A 15,884-nucleotide genomic window follows, 5' to 3' on the forward strand; every position below is an offset into this window, starting at 1 on the left:
ACTGACAAGTGGACATCCCCTGAGGGCTGCCGGGCTGCCAGAGGGATGTCTGATTGCCAGCTTAGGCCCAATCCCCCCAGGGAGCAGGCCTAAGTCAGCAGGTGGTCATCCCCCGAGGGGTCCCAGACTGCGAGAGGGCACAGGCTGGGATGAGGGACCGCCCCCCCCCCCCCCGCCCCGAGTGCACAAATTTTTGTGCACCCAGCCTCTAGTGTTTAATATAAAAGAAAAACAACTGAAATCAAGAAATGTGTATTACATATTTTGTGTCCCTGAATCCACTATTATACAAAGCATTGAAAAAGGTCTTTCATAAGTCAATATTTTGTTCTAAAACTGTATAAAGAACAAAAATATCAGCTAGTACTGGCCAGTGTGGCTCAGTTGGTTGGAGCATCGTCCTGTACACCAAAAGGTGGTGGTTTCAATTCCTGGTCAGGGCACAAACCCAGGTTGCAGGTTTAATCCTCAATCAGGGTGCATATGGGAGGCAGCCAATCAATGTTTCTCACATTGACATCTGTCTCTGTCTCTCTCTCTTCCCCTTCCTCCCTCTCTGGAATAAAAAAAAAAAAAAATCAGCTAACATTTGTTGAATGTCTACCAGGGGCCAAACACTGAACACAAATAATCTCATTTAGTCTTTACAGTAATGCTCTGCAGTTGCTACTATCACCTACATATTACACTGAGACACTGAGAAGTTAACACACTGCCAGCAAGTAATCAAGCCAAGGATTTGAAGCTGAGCAGTCTGATTCTCCGCAATCCATGTGCTTTATACCAAGTTTCAGCCTAGATTAAGTACTTCAACTGGCCATCAGCCACACTGACCTCAGAAATAAAAATAATACAAAGACATGGAAACTTTTGGCAGTGGACTAGAGAAGCTTCATGCATAAGTGAACAATAAAACAGCAACCCAATGAATCCTCTGTCACAAACATCATGCCATATGCCAATAAAAGCTGGAAAATCACGTATTAAAATAAACTACCTTTAACTCATCTAGATATCCCTATTTCAAATAACATCCTTATTATAAAATATACTCACAAATGTTTCCAGTAATGCATTTGTTATTATTTGAACTATTTCTTGCGCATGGGTGTTGGCCAATGGAATGCTCTCTACTTGGTTTTCTTTGTGTCTGGCAAGCAGCAGGGCTGGAAGAGTTGTAGTATATTTATTTGACCTATGGAGAAATATATATTTAAAAATTTCAACTAAATAATAGCAAGTCATTAAAAACATAAACAATGAGGCCAAGGAGTCACAGTGGAAGGCAGCAAATGGGAAGTCCTACTACCAAGGAAATAATAACTCAATTTATAGACAAATTTATCTTCTGTAGCCTTGACGACCAAGATTGAAAGAAAACAACAGATAATAATCTGCCCAGATTTTTTTTTCCTAGAAAACTTATCCATCAAGAAAATGTCTAAACAGGATTAGGAACACATTGAATAGCTCTCAAACTTTCTGGACTGCTCACCATACTGCTGAGCAAGGAGAGGGGCTTTTATTAGAAATCTACTCTTTGCAGGCACTACACCAGATGCTTTTAGTTAAGTTTTCATTTAACCCTTAGAACAGCCCTATAAAGCAGCCACTGTTAACCCCAGCTTCCAGAAGAGGAAACCAGTACTTGGAGGGTGATAAATAGCAGAGAGAGAATTCAAACGGAGGTTCTCCAGACACGGTCTGTCTCCACTGTAACAGAGCCCAAACCTTCTCCCTCCTGCCACTACTTTTGCTGAGTAAATCACTAAATTAAATAGGAAAAAATGCTTTGTGTGAAATTACCAGTGATATAGTCACATTTATATCATGTAAAAAACTCCTGTTAGAATAAAATACAGGCATTAGATTAATATACACATTGGTAGAGAGGCCAGCCTTCAGATTACCTGCAAAACCCTCTTAGTTGACCAGTTGGGTTATAAACAAAACACACCCTGAAAATGACTGATTTAGTTATTTGGGCCATGATTAAATGCACAAAGATAGCAGAAAAGTGGGCGGTTGTCCATGTGTCAGGTGACTGACTAGGTCTCATAATTCCTAAAAATCTAGAATACAGTATTTTTTTAAAATTACTGATTTCATGGATAGAACAGGAGCTTAATCATTAATAGTATATATCACCAGTTCAGCATGAAAGCTTTAAGCTCAGAAATCACAATTAGGAATATTATAGTCAGAAGGTAAGAAAGATAAACTCCTGAAGTTAACTCCACTTGCACCTGAAAATGAGCCATTATGTAGAATGTGATCATCTCCAAATTTTCAGTTGTCCTTCATTCTGCAGCAACTGAAATATTTGGTAGTTCACAGGAGACCCAAATTCTACAAATAAAGCAATTTAAGTGGCTTTAAAAAATACTAATTAAGTGTATGGTAGCAGTTAACTTAAAATTAAGTAGAACTATCAGGTATAGTTACATCAATTAAAACTCTGAGCGAAATCTGAAAAAACTTTGATTTTTATATATATATGGCAAATCAAAACCCAAACACTCAAGAAGTAACCATTTGGTTAAAATCAATATCCCACCTTCCAGATGCAACTCAGTTAAGGCAAGAAAAGTACCTGAGCCCTAGCCAGTTTGGCTCAGTGAAAAGGGCGTTGGCCTGCAGATTGAAGAGTCCCAGGTTAACTCACTGGTCAGGACACATGCCCGGATTGTGGGCTCAATCCCCAGTAGGGGGCATGCAGGAGGCAGCCAATTAGTGATTCTCTTTCATCATTGATGTTTTTATTTCTCTCTCCTCCCTTCCTCTCTGAACTCAATAAAAATATATTTTTTAAATGTATGCATTTTAAAAATAAAATAAACATATTTAAAAAGAAAACTACAGAACCCAAAGAGAACAATTTTTATAGGAAAATGAAGTAATATGAATCCAAGGTTGCTCCTCTGGGGGCACTAGCTGAATGTAAAAGAATATCTAAAAATCCTAAATAGCCACATGGTACTTCCCACATTTTCCTAGAAGAAAATTAAAACTTGTAATGTTTCTGCCCTATTTTCTTTGTCAACTATGTAAAGACAAGCAATGTATTATTTTGCAAACTTCTTCCTTCCTAAAAGTAGAAGACCAATAAACTTACAGTATCAAAACATCTTCTTCAGAATAAATTCCAGTGATAACACATCCTTTTAGGTACTTTCCTGCTTCAGTGAAATCTTCTTGTGCTAAAAATACACAGACAAGACCAAAAAAAGAAATCTTTAAAATTATGTGTGCTACTCAACTGATGAAGAGATTTATAGAGAGTACTTTGTTATTAATTAATTATAATAAATATTTAAGTGTAGATCTTATATAACATAGTAGTTTTAAAATAAGTCTGTTTCTTTTGATATTTGATTATGACAGAAATGTAAATTGATGTACTACAGCTATGGTTCCCTAAACAAATGTACTCTAAATTTGTAAGATTTACAGCACTCTAATCATACACATTTACTGAATAAATATTTGTTGCTTTTTAAAATTTACTTCTAAGGCAGGATAAATGGAGACAACTTTCTTGTATGGAGCTTGGAAAGAGAAGCTGGTATGTGAAATGATATACACATTATAATCACAAAATCTAAAAGAAGCTATCTGCATAGACAAGCATAGAAGACTGGAAATTCTAGTTCTCTAGTATGTCTGTGTTAGGGTTCTGCAATTAAGAAGGATTTATGTCTTCTTTTTTATTTTCTATAATCTGTTTTTGTTACTTCTGAACTTTGATTAATTTGTGTAACAGTTTTTTTCTCATTTGTTAGAATACAGATATTCAAAATTAAAATTATTATGTCTATAGATTTTTAAATGCATTTGCATAAATAATATTATGTTCTGGATTGTGCTAATAACCAAATAACCAAAAAGCAAGTCTGAATTAATAGTTGCAGATTAATGAGAATACAGCAGAGGTGAACTTATATAAATGAGATATTCTTGCCACATGGAGGCCAAATGATAGCCCAGGATAGCCCTTGCTGCATGAAAGGATCATAGTAGTTCAAATACAAAAACAACGATGGAAGGTTTGAGTCATAAAGCACCTAGCTGTCTAGGCATGCTGAACTCAAAAGATCCGTACCTTAGCATACAGCACTATATTCAGGGTGCAAGCATCAATACTGTTAACACTGGGTAACCATAAGATTATTTTCTTTAAAAAAGGATACATATTTTCCACAAGATTGAGAAGTATGGTCTGTAGGAAAGCTAACTTACTAGAATGGCCCAGTCAACCAGTAGGCAGCATTGAGAGCTCATTTATAATCATGATTCTAATAAGAAACTAGTAATCCATGAAAATATTTTTTTAGCCTGTGCTACACCAAAGTAGAAAAGATTCATAAGAAAACTAAGCTAGTAACTAGCATATTCCCCTCCTTGGTGAAAACTGCACATATGTCAGATATATGGCAACCCCAAATATCTTACCTAATAATAGACAAACATGTAAATTAACCGTCCCTCCACTATGCTCACCAGCCAAACAGGAAAGTATGCAAATTAACCCAACAAAGATAGCGGTTAATTTGCATACGTAGGGGCGAAGCAACGGAGCAAAGACTAAGGCTCCGTCCGGAGCCGCGAAGACTGAACATTCCATCCGGAGCGAAGGCCTGGGTCCCAGGTGCCGGAGGAAAACCGGTGCTGGCAGCCAGGGGAAGGGAAGGCCTATTGCATGAATCTCTTCATGCAATGTGTCTCTAGTAAGGAAATAATCAGCTATCTAAAAAAAGTTTTAACCACTATTAATATTTTTGAGACGTAATATTACAGTGACCTACAATATTTAGGGGTTAACTATAAACATATTTTAATTGCATAAAATAGATACATTAATTTAGTAATACTGCTTTTTTCCACTATTACATTTTACTGAAGTTTTATTTACACACACAAATATATCCTGTCTAATAACAGAGAAACATGGTAATTGACCGTACCTTCGCTACAACTCCCATTGGCTAATCAGTGCAATATGCAAATTAGCTGCCAACAAAGATGGAGGCTAATTTGCATACTGCAGGCATATCCCGCTGTGCTGCCCCAACTGGGGCTGGCGGCAGCATGATCCCCAGCCACGGGCTGCCCCAGCGTGAGATCCTGGCCTGCTGTGTGCGGGGAGGGGTGGGTGGGCCGGGCAGGGCAGGTGGCAGCGCGCTCCCCAGCCACCGGTCTGCCCCAGCGTGGGATTCGGGCCTGCCGTGTGCAGGGCATCGTGGGCGGGGCAGGTGGCAGCACAATCTGAGCAGCCGCCCGACCCAGGGCGGGATCCGGGCCTGCCATCTGCAACCGGGGGAGACGGGGCAGACACCACGGAATTGGGCATACCATCTGACACCAGGGGAGCGGGCCTAAGCCAGGAGGTGGTTATCTCCCAAGGGTCCTAGACTGTGAGGGGCACAGGTTGGGCTGAGGGACCAACCCTCCCCCGCCCCTGCCCCCCCAGCCAGTGCACAAATTTTTGTGCACCAGGCTTCTAGTACATATATAAATATGCATATATAACCCTGTTAGCAAGAGTTAATAAACAAGAACACTAAACATTAGCTAAAAGCACTCCTAACCCCTAGATCTTAGCTTCTAAATCCAATGTCCCATTTAAAAGGAACCTGGACTCCTTGGAGAAATGACTAATTCCAAGAGTGGGGCTGGGAACATCTTGTGCCAAAAGGACATATTCAAAGAATAATGAACATGTCAGAAAGACATAGGAGTCAGATTGAAGGGGTTCCCACTGACCAAATTTGAGCAAACTAATGATAGTAACTGATCATAACCCATTGAATAAAATAAGAACTCAGGTGTCCACACTGATAAACAGACAAATGAGAAAGGAAAGCTCTTACAGCTAATAAATGTAAAAAGAATAATGGAGTTAGAACTTTTCCACTTGGCAATCATCATAGTAATAACACTTTCAATTCTAAAACTGAAGTGCAAAATTATGAGAAACAGGCCATTTACAAAGTTTTTAATTATATCCCCCATCAGATACTTATTTACTACAAAGTTAAAAATAATAACTTTCCAGGAGAGGGACTGGCATATACCATACACCTGGGACAAAACAAATTTTAGCCCTCATGGAATTAACATTTTAGTCATCAAATGATCAGAATCTATATAAACAATAAATTAATATCTGATACGAAATTAGTGCTCAATAAATGCCAGTAGTTAGCTTTTCTGAATAAAATACAAATGTACATAAAATGTACACAATAGCCTTTTATTGTTATACATTTTCTCATTCCACAGATGTTGAAAGTCTAGCAACTATCATGGGAATGTCTGCAAAATAAAAACAGACAAACAAAAACACATAAAGAAGTAGAACTAATACCTGACTGAAAAGGCTGGGAATAATCAAGCCAGTAAAATAACCAATTTTAAAAAGCATCATATCCAGATTACATCATTCTGGCACACCAGAACTACCTGTATATAATTTAGCATTACACTTTTGACTTCTTTTGAGATATAATTACATGTAAATTATATTATCATTTGTACAGAAATACAATCCAGTACACTGTTCCTTATACTGATCTCAGCATTTACAATCAAGAAAAAGTTTTCTCTATGGGTGAGTCAATATCCTAACTGGATAAGATGGCAAAATTATCTGTTTTTTCTGTTTCTGGTTGCTACCAGATTGTTGAGTGTTAAGTTTTATGATGAGCTGCAGTGTTTTCTAAATGGTCTACACAATTATCCCTGTTTTATTGTTTAACTCTATCCTTGTTTTAATGATTTTATTGTATTTGTGCTTTTTATTATCTGAAGACTTATTCTTTTTTTTGGAAGGAGGTCCAGTGTGAGTAATAAATGAAAGCGTCCAGGCAGCAGGCACTTGAGGTAGATAGAAGACAAAGTGAACAGTGGGAGCAAAAACATTAGAAAGGGAAAGACAAAGGTGTAAAACACAGACTCATTCACTTCACAATTTTTCATAAAGAAAACACAAATTAAAAAGCTATGCCCTTGCGCTAGCTCAGTGGTCGGCAAACTGCGGCTCAGCAAACCGCGGCTCATGAGCCACATGCGGCTCTTTGGCCCCTTGAGTGTGGCTCTTTCACAAAATACCGACTTTTGTGCATGGGCCATGAAGTTTCAATCGCACTGTACGTGCGCGCCTGCACGTGGTATTTTGTAGAAGAGCCACACTCAAAGGGCCAAAAAACTGCATGTGGCTCGCGAGCTGCAGTGTGCCAACCATGGCTAGCTGGTTTGGCTCAGTGGATAGTGTGTCAGCCTGTGGACTGAAGGGTCGCGGGTTCGATTCTAGTCAAGGGCACATGACTGGGTTGCGGGCCCAACCCCCAGTAGGGGGTGTGCAGAAGACAGCGTTCAATGATTCTCTCTCATCATTGATGTTTCTATCTCTCTCTTCCTCTCCCTTCCTTTCTGAAATAAAAATATATTTTTTAAAAAGCTATGCCCTCTAGGATTTTGCTTCTAAGATGTTAGGCCCAGAGCACACATTAACATTCTTATTATTTCTTTGTAGTAAGTTCTTCAGCTTTTAATTTAAAAGAATTTGAAGACAGCCTGGTCTGCATGGCTCAATGGATTGAGCATTATCCCATGCACTAAGAGTTTGCTGGTTCAATTCCCCGTCAGGGCACATGCTAGTAAGGGGCATGCAGGAGGCAGCCTATCAATTATTCTCTCTCATCCTTGATGTTTCTATCTTCTCTTGCTCTCCCTTTCTCTCTCTCCCTAAAAAATCAATAAAAACATTAAAAAAATAAAAATAAAAGAATTTGAAGACAAACTGGAGGGGATTAAGTACTAAACAGAAACTGAACTAACAAGCAAAATAGTGACAAACTCACACATAAGAGAGCAGGCTGACAGCTAGGAGGAGGGGTCAGGCGTGGAAGGATTAAGCAAAAAAGGAAAAGGACTCATGGACATTGACAACAGTGTAGTGATTGCAGGGGGGAAGGGTTTGGGGGGAGGTGGAAGAAATTATGGGGAATAAATGGTGATAGAAAAAGTAAATTAAAATATATATTTAAATTTTTTAAAAGAAATGTTTAGAAATAAAAATGTAATAAGTAGTTAATAATATCTATTATATACAAATATAATGATAAACGTAGGTATCTTCTTCCCATACAAATATCCTTAAAAGATTTCATTCATAATTTGAAATACATCTTAAACAAAAGGAAAATAAGAAGGGGGAGGTTCTCTAGATAAATGGTAAGAGTATGTGATGAAAACACTAAAACTAAGGATTTTATTACCCAGTCAAGTGGCTATCCATATGCAAAGGCAGAGAATAACATTCTAAGCAATACTATTGGTTAGAAAAAGTTCCCAATGTGTACCCTTCCTTTAAAAGTTACTGAAAGACACATTCTTATGGAGCAAGAAATAAAGAGTAGGAGTTTAAGAATAGAGAAATTTTGATATTAAAAGAACTCTATAATCTGACACTATAAAGACCTATATAAGTAAAATTAATTTATGTAAGCACTGTGTCAAAGCTGAATGCAAAAACATTAATTTGAAATGCATCAAAAATAAGATCAATTAATTGATGGGTGGAGGGATGGATAGATACACAAGTATATGTTAAAGCAAGTGTAGTTAAATGCTAATGGTAGAATCTAAATGGCCAGGTATATCATTGTTCACTGTAGAATTCTTTCAACTTTGCTATATGTTTGAAAATATTCATAATGATATGTTGCGATGGAAAAGATTTCTGAAAGAGACATATATATCAAGGGAAAAAAGTTTACCAATAATGATAATATGAGCCTATAATATGAGACCAAAAAGGCTCATATAGAGAAAAGGACTATAAAAGAAATTAAAAGCATCCTCAACTGCCATAAGAGGAATATTCCCCAAACCAGAGAAATGGTTGTTAATTTTATAGATTCCAATACGAGTTGTTTTTGTTTTAAGTATCTCCTTTACCCTTGGGGAAAATAAAACCAAAAGTAGTATACAACATATAGGGAAAAAAACAAAGAAAAAATAACAAAACCCTGGCCTGTGTGGCTCAGTGGTAGAGCATCAGCCTCTGCACCGAAGGGTCTAAGAGTCATGGGTTGGATTCCTGGTCAGGTTAAGGGCGTACCACCTGGGGTTGCACATTTGTGTGTGTTTGTGTGTCATTTGCGGGAGGCAACTAATCAATGTGTCTCTCTCACATCAATGTTTCTCCTACCCACCCCCTCCCCCTCCCCCTCCCTCTCCTCCTCTCTCCCTCTCTCCCTCTCCCTCATCCCTCCCTTCCACTCTTTAAAAATCAATGGAAAAAAATATCCTCGGGTTAACAACAACAACAAAAAAGAAATACCAATGAAGCATAAAATAAGCAATAGATATTCAAATAAGTACAGACAATATGTGTAAATAGCCAATGTTCACCTGAAAGAGTCAATATGCAAAAAAATATATAAAAAAGGCAAATAAGAGATTTGACCCAATCATGTATTTTAAAATTAACCTAACATACATTAAAAACTGATAGATTAAGTATCAATAAGTAAAGTAAACAAAACAAAAAACATTTAAACAGACATATATACACACACATATAGATGTGAATTTAATATGCTAATGGTAGAATCACAAAAAGGAATGGTAGAATCAAAAAAGAGGAAAACAGTGTTAACTACTTAGACAAATAGTTGGCCTCTAACCTCATTTCATGCATGAAAATATCTAAATAGTAAAAATTGTTTTAAAAGAAAAAAAATCAAAGGACACAATCCAGAGTGAAAAGGCAACTCATGGATGAGAGAAAAATATCTGTTAATCATGTGTATGGTAAGGAGTTAATAAACAGAATATATAAAGAACTCCTGCAACTCAACAACCATTAACCAATTAAAACTGGGCATAGTACTTGAATAGACATTTTCCCGAAGAAGTACAAATGACCAACATGCACATGAAAAGATGCTCAACATCACTAATCATCACACAACTAGGGAAATGCATAGCAAAACCACAATGAGTCATCACCTCACACCCATCAGGCTAGCTACTTAAAAAATAAATAAATAAATAACAAGTGTTGGTGAACATGTGGAGAAATTAGAATCCTTTAATACTGTTGGTAGGAATGTAAAATAGTGCAGTCACTATGGAAAACAGTATGATAGTTCCTCAAAAAATTAAAAATCGTATTACCTTATGACCCAGAAATTTCACTTATGGTATACATCCGAAAGAATTAAAAGCAGGAAGACATATAGAAATATGCAATAAAGAGGTACACAGAAAAAGAGGGAAGAAATTACATTAAAATTTAGCAACTCCAAATAATTAGATTATAGATTTTAATTTTTCTTCAAATTTCTTTGTATTTCAAAATCCTCTGAGTTCTCTATAATTTAAAAAGATAGTAATTCTTTTTTTAAAAAAAAAAAAACTAGTCAATGAGTTTTTAACGAAGTATTGTATAATTTAAAATTCAATTCCACTTACCTGTTGTCATGGTTGGACTAAATAGTCCCAGTACTGACACACCAGAATAGGAGATCAGGTCTTTATATAATTCCCCAGTTAAATATTCTTCTGCTTCTTCTATAGATGTTATGTTCACTGGACATGAAATTCTGTTGCTATATGAATATACATATATATAAAATTAATTTTTAAAAACACTTTTCACCAGCTATGGAAAACAATCAGGCATCCGCAAAAAATTAAGAAAAGAGCTACCATACAACCCAGCAATCCCTCTCCTAGGTATGTACCTGAAAAATTTCAAATCATGTATTTGCAAAGATATATGCACCTCTATGTTCATTGCAGCATTATTCACAGTGGCCAAGACATGAAAACAACCAAAGTGTCCCATGATAGAGGACTGGATAAAGAAGACGTGGTACATATACACAATGGAATACTACTCAGCCATAAGCAAGGATGAAACAGCACCATTTGCAACAACATGGATGGACCTTGAGAACATTATGCTAAGTGAAATAAGTCAGAAGAAGCTTAAGAACATATGATTTCACTCATGCGTGTGATATAAAACTGAAACTCATGAACACAAACAGCAGTGTGGTGACTGCCAGAGGGAAGGGGGTGGGGGAGCAGGGGGTCCTAATATAAGGTGACAGGAGAAGATTTGACTTTGGGTGGTGGGCATGCAGTGCAATATTCAGATCTTGTAACATAGAAACCCACCCATGAAACCTATATATTCATATTGACCAATGTCACCCCAATCAATTTAATAAATAAATTTTTAAATACTTTTCAGCTTGTAAAAAAATAAAAATACTGAACTTAGAAAAGACTATATGCCGCAGGATAAACATCCAACAAAATAAAGACAAATACTATTCTAAACAAACAAAAAATCACTCTCATTAAACAAAATTTCTATCTCCCCAAAAGTGATGGTATGTGGATGAGCTCACTCATCAATGCTCAGCCTGTGATTTCCGTTCTAGTATCCATCTTAATCCATTCAGAGTGTGTCAACAACATGTGGTAATTAGAAATTTTATAGACCTAAACACTTACAAATCTTAGGGTGAAGCTGCATACTTACAGCTGGATAAATTTTAGGAGATCTTCAGTTCCTAACATACCACCATAAGATACTGGGTTCTCGCCTTCCTTGTACATCTTTACAACAGGAAATTCAGTAACATTTTCCTTAGTACATACATCAGGCCAATTTGCACAGTTTATTCTAGTAAGCAGCATAGTGGGTGTGCCTAATTAGAAGGAAAATGCACGTTTTATAAATATTAATGTAGAAAACTCAGTTGTTAAAAATTGTCAATATTTTCATATCCCATTCTTATTTTTTTTATTGATTTTTTACAGAGAGGAAGGGAGAGGGATAGAGAGTTACAAACATTGATGAGAGAGAAACATTGATTAGCTGCCTCCTGCACACCCGCTACTGGGGATGTGCCCGCAACCAAGGTACATGCCCTTGACCGGAATCGAACCTGGGACCCTTCAGTCTGCAGGCCGATGCTCTATCCACTGAACCAAACCAATTAGGGCCCATTCTTATTTTAACCTCTCAGCAGTATCAAACACTGCTGTGGAACACTCTCTTCCCTTGATTTTTTGCAACACCTTCCCCTATTGGCTTTTTTTGCCACTTCTCTTGCTCTTCCTTTTTGTTCCTTTGGCAGGTTCTCTGCCAGTAAGATGGGCGTTCCTCAAGGCTCAATTTATTCTTCCTTCTCTATTTGCTCTACACTCTTGTCCTAGACAAACTCAAAAACCACTGCCAAGCCAATATAATGAATCTTAAATTTATATCATTAGCCCAGGCTCCTTCTGAAAGTTTCAGACCCATATATCCTTACTGACTTACCTTTTCCTGTTTGAGTGAAAACATCCTCAAATTCAGTATGTATGTCTAAAACCAAATACGGTTTCCTTCCTGTATATATTGGTGAACACTGCCATTCTTGTACAACTCAAAAAACAAAGTATCATTTTTCTCACCTGCCCATTCCTAATTCCCCCATAGCTAATCAAATCAATCAGCATCCAGGGGTGGGCAAACTTTTTGACTCGAGGGCCACAATGGGTTCTTAAACTGGACCGGAGGGCCGGAACAAAAGCATGGATGGAGTGTTTGTGTGAACTAATATAAATTCAAAGTAAACATCATTACATAAAAAGGTACGGTCTTTTTTTTTTAGTTTTATTCATTTCAAATGGGCTGGATCCGGCCCGCGGGCCGTAGTTTGCCCACGGCTGGCATAGCCTTTCAATTTTACCACTTACATTTGAAATATCCCTTCTATCTATCCATTTCTCTTTACTACCAGTACTCACTATTTCTCCTTGGGTAGCTACAGTACACTTCTAATTCATCTCCCTGAATTGTGTATATCTTTACACTGAAACTAGAAGTGTCTTTTCAAAACTCAAATCTATTTTGCTAACAGCCCACCCTCACCAACTTTTATGAGTTTGGTCTTTCTCACCCCTTCATATCTCTGCATGTATGACTACTTCAAGAATGCCTGGACACCCTGATCTACAGCAGGTTCCTATGCACTGATAGAACTATGCTCATTTCTTTATTTTTTTACTAGAGGCCTGGTGCACAAAATTCGCACAGTGGGGGAAGGGGGGGCGGATCCCTCAGCCTGGCCTGCACCCTTTTGCAGTCCGGGACCCCTCGCTCCTTACCACCCGTCAGCTCACTCCTTACCACTCGGCTTGCTGCTCCTTAGCGCTGCTGCAGAGGCAGGAGAGGCTCCCACCACCACTGCTGCACTCGCCAGCCACGAGCCTGGCTTCTGGCTGAGCGGCACTCCCCTATGGGGGCACACTGACTATGAGGGGGACACTCCTGCATTAAGCATCTGGCCCCTGGTGATCAGTGTGCATCATAGTGACCCATAAATGGTCGCTTACGCTTTTATTATATAGATGTAATTATAACTCATTTGTGTGGTTACCTGATGAATGTCTGTTTCTACCAAGAAAGCTCCCTGAGAAAAGGGACTGTGTCTATATTATTCATCTCCCCTGCCAGTCTGGTCACCCCAACTGCCCTCCCCTGCAGGCCTGGTCACCCCCAACTGCCCTCCCATGCTGGCCTGGTCACCCCCAACTGCCCTCCCATGCTGGCCTGGTCACCCCCAACTGCCCTCCCATGCTGGCCTGGTCACCCCCAACTGCCCTCCCATGCTGGCCTGGTCACCCCCAACTGCCCTCCCATGCTGGCCTGGTCACCCCCAACTGCCCTCCCATGCTGGCCTGGTCACCCCCAACTGCCCTCCCATGCTGGCCTGGTCACCCCCAACTGCCCTCCCATGCTGGCCTGGTCACCCCCAACTGCCCTCCCATGCTGGCCTGGTCACCCCCAACTGCCCTCCCATGCTGGCCTGGTCACCCCCAACTGCCCTCCCATGCTGGCCTGGTCACCCCCAACTGCCCTCCCATGCTGGCCTGGTCACCCCCAACTGCCCTCCCATGCTGGCCTGGTCACCCCCAACTGCCCTCCCCTGTAGGCCTGATCCCCCCCAATTGCCCTCCCCTGCCAGCCTGGGCCCTCCCAACTGCCCTCCTCTGCTGGCCTGGCCCCCCTCAACTGCCCCCTTCTGCAGGTCTGGTCCCCCCAACTGCCCTCCCCTGCAGGCCTGATCGCCCACAACTGCCCTGCCCTGCTGGCCATCTTGTGTCTACATGGGGGCGGCCATCTTGTGTGTTGGAGTGATGGTCAATTTGCATATTACCTCTTTATTATATAGGAGGATATGTAAAAATCTTCAACATATGTAAATTGCTAGATAGAAAGAGTTAAAAAAGCAAATAAAACAGGCACCACACAATTCAGCTGTGAAAGGAATGAGTAAATTCTAACAAAATAAACTTTAATAGAGAGGAACCAAGATGGCGGCATAGGTAAACACCTGAACTTGCTGCCTCCCACAGCCACATCAAAACTACAACTAAAAGACAACATGGATATCATCCAGAACCACGGGAAGGCTGGCTGAGTGGAAGTTCGACAACTAGAGGGAAAAAGAAAAGAGCATCTAGACTGGTAGGAGATGCAGAGGTGCAGAAGTGCAGAGGCCCATGAAATAGGCTGGCAACTGGGTATGCTGAGGTCTTTTTCAATCGGGAGGGAGAAACAAGCTCCCGACTGCTCTGAACTCCAGTTCTGGGTGAGACACTAGGGACCCAGACTCATACGGGGAAAAACTGGACTGTCTGGCATCGGGCCGGAACATGAAGGTGGCTTTCTCTCAGAGGTGCTCGCAGCATTTATTGTTCCTGCATGGGGGGCACAGGACACAGAGACCCAGGGCTCTATCTGGGGCAGGGCCGATGGGCAACCATTGCTGTTTGTACTGCCCATGATTCCCTGAGGCCCCGCCCCACCTAATTTACAACCCCACCCAAGCTGTGCGAAGAGGCTTTGGCATATGAAAGGCCTGGCCTTTTGCAATCTAAAACCTAACAAACTGCAGCTGGGTCAAAGAACCCTAGAGTTTCCAAAGAAGGCCTAGGGTTCATTAGCAGCCTGCATTGCTTTACAGCTGCGCCTCATCTGGGCACCTCCAAACCCCAAACAAAGAGGGAGATTCTACAGATTCTCAGTAGCTCCTGCTGGGTGGCCTCAGGCAGTGGCTGACTTTGCACCTCCTTGGAGATCCAAGAGCCAGTGTACCCAGTGGTCAGTGTGAGACCACACCAGATTATAACTCTTCAAATCCATATGAGACACACTCAGGGGGCAGATTCAGTAAGCACCAAAGCCCCACTGAAGCAAGTCCTGCCCCATAAGGGTGTTTCCATCACAGAGTTCTCCCACCGTAGACACAACTGGTCCTCACAGCCAATTGGTCTGGAGGTCAATTCCTCCCAGTGATACCAACAGCAATCAAGGCTTAACTATAACAAGACTGTGAACACAGCCCACAAAGGGGTGTACCAAGAGCTTCCACCTCAGGTGACTAAGGAGGCTGAGCCACTGGGCCCTATAGAACACCTAGCACACAAAGCCACTCTTATCAACACAGGGAAGCAGCCAAAATGAGGAGACAAATAAACAGGTCCTACATGAAAGACATGGGGGAAAGCAAACTACTGGATATAGAGTTCAAAACCATGGTTGTAAGGTTACTCAAGAATCTTCTAGAAACCTCCGAGAAATTTAGTGAGACCCTCAAGGTTATGAAAAAGGACCAATTAGAAATTAAGCATACACTGACTGAAATAAAGAATAATATACATGTAGTATTTTTCCTTCATTAACTAGCTTATTTTACTTAGCATAATGCTCTCCAGTTCCATCCATGCTGTTGCAAATGGTAAGAATTCCTTCTTTTTTACAATGGCATAGTACTCCATTGTGTAGATGTACCACCGTTTCCTAAACC

General features: G+C 40.0%; 1 protein-coding gene across 2 annotated transcripts in view; it reads right to left on the bottom strand.

The window, feature by feature from the left end:
* Nucleotides 1-15,884, bottom strand: part of TXNDC16 (thioredoxin domain containing 16) — a 93,672-nt gene that overhangs the window by 24,563 nt on the left and 53,225 nt on the right. For both annotated transcript variants that reach the window (XM_015570498.1, XM_006773789.2), the window contains exons 14-17: nucleotides 11,564-11,732; nucleotides 10,483-10,619; nucleotides 3,116-3,200; nucleotides 1,057-1,195 (exon numbers count right to left, since the gene is read on the bottom strand). In XM_015570498.1, coding sequence (XP_015425984.1) covers nucleotides 1,057-1,195; nucleotides 3,116-3,200; nucleotides 10,483-10,619; nucleotides 11,564-11,732 — 530 coding nt within the window. The remainder of the gene's footprint in view (nucleotides 1-1,056; nucleotides 1,196-3,115; nucleotides 3,201-10,482; nucleotides 10,620-11,563; nucleotides 11,733-15,884) is intronic.

Source organism: Myotis davidii, unplaced genomic scaffold (genome assembly GCF_000327345.1).
Source record: "Myotis davidii unplaced genomic scaffold, ASM32734v1 scaffold847, whole genome shotgun sequence".
Taxonomy (NCBI): domain Eukaryota; kingdom Metazoa; phylum Chordata; class Mammalia; order Chiroptera; family Vespertilionidae; genus Myotis; species Myotis davidii.